Source organism: Cupressus sempervirens, chromosome 2, assembly GCF_028749045.1.
Source record: "Cupressus sempervirens isolate cs-2001-9-10 chromosome 2, ASM2874904v1, whole genome shotgun sequence".
NCBI classification, from domain to species: domain Eukaryota; kingdom Viridiplantae; phylum Streptophyta; class Pinopsida; order Cupressales; family Cupressaceae; genus Cupressus; species Cupressus sempervirens.
In genome coordinates, this window is record NC_143119.1 from 745,267,511 (window position 1) to 745,278,021 (window position 10,511).

At 36.1% G+C, this 10,511-nt stretch overlaps 1 protein-coding gene and 2 long non-coding RNA genes across 3 annotated transcripts; 1 reads left to right on the top strand and 2 right to left on the bottom strand.

Annotated features, from left to right (window-relative positions):
- Positions 1-389: 389 nt before the first annotated feature.
- LOC149575536 (uncharacterized) lies at positions 390-7,298 on the bottom strand. Its single transcript, XR_016360176.1, has 2 exons — positions 6,918-7,298; positions 390-708 (listed from the first exon to the last, which is right to left on the bottom strand). It is a non-coding gene; the product is annotated as an uncharacterized LOC149575536 (long non-coding RNA).
- On the top strand, positions 1,074-3,249 carry LOC149575537 (uncharacterized). The gene is made up of 2 exons (XR_016360177.1): positions 1,074-1,387; positions 2,852-3,249. It is a non-coding gene; the product is annotated as an uncharacterized LOC149575537 (long non-coding RNA).
- A 1,829-nt stretch (positions 7,299-9,127) lies between the features above and the next one.
- Positions 9,128-10,252, bottom strand: LOC149575538 (copper transporter 5-like). The gene has a single exon (XM_089815303.1). The coding sequence runs from the start codon at positions 9,798-9,800 to the stop codon at positions 9,384-9,386; it is 417 nt and encodes a 138-aa protein (XP_089671429.1). The 5' UTR covers positions 9,801-10,252; the 3' UTR covers positions 9,128-9,383.
- Between the last annotated feature and the right edge of the window lie 259 nt (positions 10,253-10,511).

A 10,511-nucleotide genomic window follows, 5' to 3' on the forward strand; every position in this document is an offset into this window, starting at 1 on the left:
TGCTGAATTTTTTTTTAGATTCAATATTTCTTATTAGATATTTTTCAATGTTAATACATTCAAGAATACTTTAATAGTCTAGAAAGAGCCTACAACACAACAGTAACTTGTGAGCCTCTCATGTGGGAGGTCTTGGGTTCGAGTTTGCTTAACACATAAAATTAATTAATTATAGCAAATAACAATAACTAATCTAGACTTCGACCGTTTGCCGATAAGAAAGGAAAACTTTAATAGACAAATATAAAACTTGTAGAATGATTAAAAAGTTCTATGATATGATAAATCATAAATAAGGCGATTTGATTAAATCTATTAAACAAATCTAGTTTTTTTATATTGATTAGAAAAAAACCCTCTTTACCATAATTTTAAAACAAATACCAAAATGTTACAAATACAATCTAATTTTATTTAAAACATATATTTTGAAGTAATTAGATTTCATTTTTACAAGGCTGCCATATTTGTTTAAAGTAAATATCACTAGAGTGTTTTGCAATTCAAGACTATATCATCAAGAGTTTTTAAATGTGACCATCTCTATGGTGATTAAGAAATCATTGGCTCTATCTTTGTTTTTAAGATGACTAGATTATGAATGTTTTAACTCATCATCTAGATGAGACCATAATTCCTTGATGTATAAATTGCCTTGGATTTATGTGGATCTTAGTGGCCTTTAGTTGATCACCTCCTCCTTGCTATCTAGGAGAGCAATGGATCACAAAAAAACCCTTGGTTATGAATAATTCACATACAAATGGGAATATATTGATGAGAAGATGTTTCTCTTGAAATGCGATTCACAAACCATAAATTCAAACTTGAAACTTGAAACTTCATAACCATTACCAATGACCATTTAACAAATTAACTTAGTTCAAGATGCAAGATTCAAAATTCATTGTTCAAATATGAATATTATATATCATAAAGATGCTCATGATGACAATGAGCCGAGTAGCATGAAATAGTGATATGAAATAATGTATCTTAGTCATATCAAAGTGAATAAAATCAACAAAATGACAAAATGTTAATAATGAGAATGGAATCATCCCAAGTGCTCTCTAATCATCCCCTATACCAAAGTCCTAATCATCCCAAGGGTTAAAAGAAATTTAAAAAGTATTTTTTTGATAACTTTTTGGGCCATTCAGCCGTTCGCACCCCGCGAGCACCACCCCTGCACCTGAGCACCCACGATGCACCTGAGTCTTGTGCCCTACCCATGTGCTTGATTGGTGCGGCCGAGGTGCGTCGGTGCTTTTTCGGCTAGCGGGGGTACTCGGATGCGCGACGCACCCGCACCGGGTGCTTTGAGTTTTTGACCTAGGTGTGCGCTGGTTTCTATAGTCTTCAGCACACTTGGGCCAAGTTCTAGGTACTCTATACTGATATTGAATTTCACATTCTCCTTGTGTTGGTGATTATCTTTGGATTTGATTGGTCAAGCAAAGATTTCATAATCAGCAACATCACAAGTTGAAAGTTCATCACGACAAAGCTCTTCAAGCTTCAAGTCCCAATTTTTGTGAATGGATTCCCATGCTCGGCTTGGCATGAATATTCTATGTGTACAGCTCAAGCTGCACGAGAGATCTCGATCAGTGGAGGAGGTTTCAAATGCCATCACACAACTTATAGATCCAATTGCAGATTTTCTACAACCATTGGTTAACACTTTGCTTGATGTTTGGACTTGCACCAATTCTAGAATAATACTACTACTTGGTTGGCAAAGGCTTTTTGCAGATGCAGGCTAGGTGGTTCTTAAAATCAATTTTGCCGAGAAGTTTCCTCATCTGATGTAGATATAGGGGACAACTTCCATTAAGCTAGGAGAAAATGATTGAGAATATTGTATACTTATATCTAGTTACCTAGCCCAGCATGGTCCAAAATATTTGTCAACATGTGCATTTTATTAGCTGCATCTCAAGTAAACTGAATGAGGTGTTCTTGGACATGTAAATTGACCAACTGTGCTTCAATTTGATTGAATGAAGTGTCCTTGCACATTTGAAATTCACTTACCGCATTTCATTTTGACAGATTGAGGTGTTTTTCTACACGTACAGTTCACTAACTGCACATAAGATATACTGTATGGATTTTTGAAGTGTCTATGCAAACTCAATTCAAGGCGAAGTTGCATCCACTTAACCTTATATGTGTAATTCTATTTATATCTCACCAATGAAGAGATTATAGGATCATTTATAATGTTGATTTTCTTCTCTTATAATTCCCTACTTATGGACCATAAGCTCTCGTGAATCTGCAGGGGTATGACACTGCTTCTATCATGAATTTGCTGCATTTGTGTTTCCCATATCTGGCAACTTATGTCCACGAATTGATTGTAGTATCTTTGCCCACTTGTAGATTTTAACAAGCACAACTTATATATATGTATATATTGACATCCTTTATATCATGTAATTGGTGCATTCGTGTTTGCCTTATCTGATAACTTAGGTCCACTAATTGAATAGTAGTTATTTTTCTCACTTGTAGATTTAATAAGCATAACTTTGTGTGTGTATGTGGGTGTGGACACCATTATAGGGGCTGAAAAAGCCATGAATTAATGTTACTCTATGTCAATAGCTTTTCCTTCCTTTCAATTTTACTATTTTGATTGGGATGAAAGCTGCGTTTTCCAGATGCTTGTTCATTTTGTGCTTGTTAGAGTGAATTGTATGCTTTGCTTGCACAAACTGAATGTATTATGTTTGTTGAGCTTGATTGTAATAAGTTCTGCCGGTTTCTATCAAGTGTCCGGTGTAATGAATTACATATTTTTTCATTCTTTTCCTAAATAATGGGTTTCCTGTCTTAATAGGTGACGATGAAGCAGTGGAAGAGATCCTGCGGCAATTTGATATGACCTTGACCTACGGACCATGCCTTGGTGTTCCTAGGTTGGAATGATGGGAGCGTGCTTCTAAACTTGGTCTGGATCCTCCAAAGCAAATCAAGCAACTTTTGGAAAAAGATGTTGGTATGCCTGATTGCCTATGGGAGGGGCATGTTTGACTTCACATATTGATTGTCAAGCTTCATTATTTAGCTATTGTGTATTATGAAGCTTGTCCAGATATACTTGTAAAGCTCCTCTTCAACACTTGAAACATATAGCTTTTAGATATGTTTCATTTTACCAATGTAAGATGTACAGTAATTCTGACAAAATACATACACTAAATAAATGAAAAACTGATCTCACAAATATGTTCCAAATTGGCCGTCCCTTCTGAAATGTGCTAGGCTGCAATTTCACCTTTCCAAAGGAAACCCGAGGACCATTTTGTGCAGGTAAATGCAAATTGAGAAGCAAGTTGCTCTTTGGTCCAAAAGTATTTGTCGAGTTATATTTTATATTTGGTTAGAATGGGAAAAACATATTTTTATTACTACTAGCTTTGATGTACAACAAAATGGGCAATAAGACTTGGGACAACACCTAAACTATGTTTTTCATATGTTCTTCATAGATAATGAGTAAATGGACCTTAAAATAAAATGATTGTTTCAAGAATGACAGATAAAAACTGTTCACCCAATGAACTGTCTTCCTGATTATACAATCAATGCTAACACAAAATGATTATGTTTAATATCTGCACAGCATGTAGTTAGTGCACAATGCCTCTTATCATGTTTTAAAAATATGGTTTATTTAATTATGTATTAACTGTTTGTCGGCTTCAAGGAATTAAAAGTGTCGATGTATAGTTGTTGTCTTGGCACAATTGGGTCCCTAAATAAATTTTGTATCGTGATAGAAAATGTTATGATCTAGTTGGACGGAGTCTAATTCTTGGTTGTGCAGTCCTACTATACTTCTGTGATACACCTCTTTTTGGTATACATTATTCATTTTGTTCTCTATTTTGAGTATTAGTTTTATTAGAGAGGAGAGTAAAATAAATTTGGTTAGGCATAAGAGATATTTGGCCTTCTCAAGTAAAAAAATTTGGTTAGGCTCAAGAGATTTTTGCTTTTGCCCTTAGGCCATAAAGAAGGTAGGAAAGGACCACAAGGTGGTCAATACCAAGAGATTAGATGATCTCTAAGGATCATAGAGCAAATAAAGTGAAGGAGAAGATTTTAAGAGGCAGTTGAGGAAATTGCAACTCAACAATTCTCAAGTTGGAGCCCTTTATGCTGGAATATGATTTAGAAATAGGGATCTAAAATCCTTGATTTGGGATTTTGGAACTTGGAATCCATATTACGGTTTCTAGAATTTATGTAGGAATTGTTTGATTCAATCCCAAAAATATTTGATATTCCAAGCCTGTTTGGTTCAAAATACAAATATAAAAGTTACAGTGAAAAAGGAGATTCATATCTCCAATTTGTTCAAGAACCTGTTCATGGTGCTTTGAAATCCACACATGCCGAAAATGTTGATATTAATTGCAAAATAAAAATTCAAGAAAAAGTTAAAAGAAAGACGAAAAAAATTAGATATGTAGAGTACTAGTTATTTTATTTAATCCAAACATACGAGCAGGTGCAATAATAGCCGAAAATTTTCCCCCAATTTATAAAAATTGTATTCGTACGAATTTCTGCAATAACGTTTCTAGTTTCTTCAAGTAGCACTAGCTAATTTTTACAAAATGGCGTCCAAAGGGTGCCCAAAGAAAATGCAAAATGGCATTTAACAATTCAAGGAAGGGAACTAAAACCCCCCCCCCGGAGAATCAAACAGGAAAACCAGATCCCGGAAAGTTAAGGGAAAATCCTCAAAAACTCGCCAGAGAAGTGATGGTATGTAGAATTTAACCAGCTAATAGAAACTTTGATTCTTGATGCGTACTGGAAGAATATGATGGCATGTGGCTTACATAGAAACCATGGATTTTAAAATCAACAGTGAGCTACAGGTACACCTGCCAGTCAATGTATTCTGCCTTACGAAGCAAGGAAGATTCCATCTCCATCTCTCCACATATGAGAATCTTACGGAAATGTTTATCTAGTCCCTTAATGTATAAAACATCATATTGATTTGGCACTGTCTCAGCAACATATTTGCACCTTGGCAAAAAAAAAATATTGCTACAAACAATAGTATGTTAGTAATTATGTTAGCTAATTGTATTAATATGTATTAGTAATTTGTGAACACTTATAATTAAATAACATAATTGCTAACATACTATTCTATAGGAAAATATAATTCCAATTTCTAGGGGTGTGTTGGTTTGTGTGCTTCATAGGTTGTTTTAGTCTGTTATTAAAATCTTTCTTTCATTCAGTCAATGTATAAAAGACCACAACAATCTTATTTCATGTTGCAAACAATGAAATACAATGAATAAGTAGAAAGTGTTTTGTTACTAGTGAGAATGCCTGGCTCACACAGACCCCGTAAGGGATCAATTCTTGCAAAGTGCAAAGGCCTGGCATCTTCAAGGATGAGCTGAGGTTTAGTTACTGGGTAAATTTGATGCAATGGATATGCCTTAGCCTTGTCATCAAGCCAGAGGTGGTGGTTGATGATTTGTGGACCTGATGCTAATAAGTTATAAAAGTACTGGGACGCTTTTGATTAGTGTAAAAATGTTGGATCTTTGAAAGGCTCGAACCCTTTTCCAACGTTGGCCTAATAGCATATAGGAAACACATAGCAAGAGTCCACAACAGTGACGAAACAAAAACATCACAATATAGCACAAGTGCAGCATTAGATTAGACTTTGAAATGGCCTGGAACCTTGAACAATTCATCCATCCTATACAATGAAATTTCTTTTCTTCTCAATCTTCACACCCTTAGCTTGGGGGTGGAAATTTGAAACAATTTTAGGAAGCGTTCTCTTCGTTCTTTGAACAACTGTCCAATAAATGTGATTTTCAAGTTCCTCCAATTGAGGAGAAGGGAGTGAGAAGCATGAGCCACCACTGGGGAGTCAACACTAGGAGTGACTCACCACCAAAGAGACTGAGACAAGAAGTGTACCCACAGCTTATGAGCACAACTGCCCAGCAAAGGCGCATATCCTGCGAACACATTACCCCAGCATACGCATAAGGCCTGCAAGCTCAGTGACCCTTTTGGGGGTTTGAACCTCTGATGACCACCTGAACAGCAAAGTGACTTTACCACGGCACTATAATGCAATGGGCCCTCATTACCTCTTTTATGGTTCTTGGGTATTGATTCATAATCTATTATCCATGATATTGATTTAGAAATTGGAAATGTGTACTCTCGCTCTCTTTTACTTTCTGCAGTTGAAAAGAAAAAGAAAAGGCCCAAGGGTAATGGATAGGTTGGAATTCATCTAGGCAGGGATTACTTTTGTTGTTTTAATTTTTGCATGAGTGCGTACAAACAGAAGAAGGCCCTCTTCAATTGCAACTCAGTGGATTTGTGTGGTCAAAGAACATACACTGAAACATAATTGTGTCACTAAGAATTGAACCGTTGCCTTTTGATTCTTTATTTTTTCTTTCTTTACCTTGGTCAATTAGTACAGTGGCTTAAGACCTACACATGGCACAGCATTTCATCTAAGTAAAAATCAAGGAATTTATAGGACCCAAATACAATCCCATAACCAATAACTTAATAAGTCTCAGCTGTTGTCAAAAGTTAAAACTATAAAGATTACTTGTGAATAGAACAAAATTCATCGTTTTCAGGTCTAAGGAACACAAGAACAGACAGAAATTAACCTTACTGAATGCATTTAACAAATTTAGAAAAAAGAACAAATTGATGATAAATAGTTGGTTCACATTTACAATTAATCATCCAGCCAATTTTCCACCACAAAACTGAAGAAGTTAAAAATTTCATCTTATTTTCAGGTTACGAAGACAGAACAGAAAAGGAATATCACAGTGAGCATCCTTGAGATGGGCAAGCTAGCAGAAATTCTGTAAACTTACCAACGACATGTTCGAGGCCTCTTCATCATTAATCCAATTCTAATCAGCAATACAATTCACTGAGTCAAACTGATCATTCTGAATGAAAAAAGACACTTTTCAATGCATAAAATGAAAATCCAGAGCGTGGACTATTCATAGTACTCTATCTTCACATCAGTATACTCCATCTCATTATCTAAATTCAGAAAAGAAGAAACAAACTACAAAATCAGAATGCCCCAGCACCAGCTAATATTTTACCGCGCACTATACATCCCTAGTTTCAAAAAAAAAGGAAAAATACTTATTCTCCTTCCAAACAGTCCAGAGATACTACATTGAAAAACTTAAGTTGCAGCAAATTAGTGAAATCATATCAACATGTTTGGTGAAACCTTCATCAAGTACTGGATGTATTAATGGGATTCAGAATGATCCTAATTTGTATATGGACAGAAAGGATTGGGAATACCCTTATGAGAGTTTTGTGTGAATTTGAAATTTTCGGGACAATTCACGCAGTGCTGGTGTAAGTTTTGAGCTCAAAAGCTCACATGGATGCTTTGTGGTGGCTCTCTCTTCTTGGGTGCTAGAATTAATCATTGAAGCTGAATGGGAAGCAATTGTATCAAGTTTAACAGCAGTGGCTTCACAAGGTTTTGACAAGTCTATCATTGAAGTGGGCACTTTTCTTGTGATTAATACACTTTTAAAAGGTTCTTGCCTGAATAAGCGCTATGTGGATGAGGCCTTGTCAATTGGCGCAGAAATTGTGACTAATAGATATCAACACCTCAGTTGAACATTTTTATTGTAAATATTTGGGCGCTCCAAGGGCCCAATGCTCTATAGTCATCAATCTGATTTCTGGCATACCACCAAACATTAGTTAAGATATATGCTTCCCTTACTTTTTGCAAGTTTGGAGACCCTTTAGGTTTGCTCCCCTTGTTGGTGGAGCATATTTATAGCATTAAGGATGGCTCCCTTTGTAGTATGAGTAGTTCTATAATATTTCTGAGATTGTAGTGTCATAAACTGGCATGGGGGAAGTGGTATACTCCTGTTTGTAACAAGATGTGGCTATGGAGAAGAGGAGATTTAAGAAATTGGAGGATAATGTGCTACGAGGAAATAATCTGGCAGCCTTGGAAGGTAGGGTTTTGGCTTTGGAGCATGAAGTCCATGTGCTACATGGGCAATAACTTATAAGTAACCCATTGCAATGGCAAGTAAGTGGTCTTGACTATATGAGCAGGTAGAGGCTAAAATCAAAACTATTGATGGGATGTTAGAGTGCTTGGCAGCAATATAGGTGTCAAACAACGATGCCCCCTCTTACCAACCTTATGGTTAAACAAGACTAATGGTGATGAAATTCAACAAGCTAAATATGAGATAAATCTATTACTCTATGTAGAAGATCTCATTTTAGTAGCTAAAACAACTGATGGGTTGAAGGAAAACTTGAAAGCGCTTGATACCTTTTGTCATGAGGTTGGGATACAATCATACAAGTGAACACTAGCAAAACCAAAGTGATGATCTTCAAACGCAGAACACTTTTTCTTTTCAAAGGCAATCCTTTAGAAATAGTAGATGAGTACAAAGAATCTTGAGATTGAGTTTGTTGTTTAGGAAACATGTAAGGATGAAAGAATTCAGGGAGGCTGGAAAGCGCCATGTTCCTTACAAAAATTAGTAAGGAAATAGTAAGCGTTCACTTTTGTATACAGCCAGGCAGCCAGTAAACCCCATAAATTAGTACCCATTTACAATGCACATAATTATCAGACTTCAAGAAAGACTTTCCATACAATAATGAAGTTTGACTACCACATAAAAGAAGATCACTCCAATGACAGCTTCCATAATTACAGATTAACAACTCAAGCATTCACTTTAACTAACATGCAAATAACTACAAAGATTTTAAAAACGATATCAAGCAAAAAGCTTCCTTTAGGCCTATCTAAAGACACAACTAATAGATCGGAGTTCTACGGTACTGTCCAATACCTTTTTCTATTTGATTTTCTCCAACCAAAAACATTGAAAGAGAGGCAAACGGAACATATCTTACAGTTCGTATGCAGCCACAGGCATTTGAAGCGAAGAGTTTCCCTCTGTTCTATACAAAGACACAATTATCAAACCATAATTCTGCATCGCATACCTAATTCTTATTCAATTTAATTATCTCCAGCTAAAAGTTTTAAAAGGGGGGCTGTTAAACAAGACTTCTGTGTCATATTTCTTGAATCTTATTCAATATAATCATCTCCACCCAAAAGCATTAAAAGGCATCATATTTCACGGTTCAGATGCAGCGACAAGCATTTAAAGCAAAGATATCACCTTAGCCCTATACAAACACATGACTATTAAACCCAAGTTCTGCAGCATATACATAGATCTTATTCAATTTAATTACCTCCAACATAAAGAACTAAAGGGAAAACACAAGGGAATATTTTGTACAGTTCAGGCGCAGCCACAAGGACTTTCAGTAGTTTCATCACCGGTTCCATCGCTTCTGAAGAAGAAATATCCCACAGCAAAGCCGAGGACAACTGCGATGAAAATTCCTCCATTAAAAGACATGACGGCTAACATGAGCAAATATCCCAATCCGGCATTCACTCCAAATAAGAGGGATTCGATCATCTTCGAAGCGTATTTAACGCTGCGCTGCCTGAGAAGCGGGGCTCTCAAACCAGAGGTGGATTTAGACTTTGAGGCTTTGATAAAGCGATATCTGAGGTCAACAACGTATTCGTGGAATGCAGCGAAGAGAAACATGGCGAGAAGCGTCAATGAATACGCAAGCCATGTCTGCGTTTTCCACTCATCAAACAGCACAGTCGCCTGCTTCCCCCAGTAGAATGTCATGTGCATCATCTTGGACCGCCGATCTTGGTATGGAATACCTTAGGGTTTGTTTCTTGGTTTCTAATTACTCCTCCTTTTTCGCTGCCTTGAGACTTGCATATGCAATCAATCCGATTCAATCGAATTGGATAAGCTCAGAATTTCGAACAATTCAAGAAAGGGAACTAAAATTTCGCCCAGAGAATCAAACAGGAAACCAGATCCCGGAAAGGTATTGTAAAATCCTCAAAAACTCGCCGGAGAAGTGATGGTATTTAGAATTTAACCAGCTAATAGAAACTTTGATTCTTGATGCGTACAAGTACTGGAACAATATGATGGCGTGTGGTTAGAGGTACACCTACCAGTCAATGTATTCTGCTCTCACGAAGGAAGGAAGATTCCTTCTCCATCTCTCCATAGATGAGAATCTTACGGAAATGTTTATGTAGTCCCTAAAATTTATAAAACATCATATTGATTTGGCACCTTATAGGCAGCAACATCTTTGCACTTTGTAAAAACTAGCACTTGTTCCTCACAGGCCCAAGGATCGCCCATTATTAACCCATAATATGGATGACATATTATAGTTACATAATTAATAACAGTATTAGTAGCTAATTTAAAGAGATAAATGATATTATAGTTATTTTAAGAAAGTCGTGAAATTTTAGAAATCAATGTGTAAAGCTAAGTCAAAATATATAGTTACATCTATCCAATGTAAGTTGTTAAAAG

Coding starts and splice junctions, on each gene's coding strand:
- LOC149575538 (XM_089815303.1), bottom strand. CDS start 9,800: ATGATGCACATGACATTCTACTGGGGGAAGCAGGCGACTGTGCTGTTT.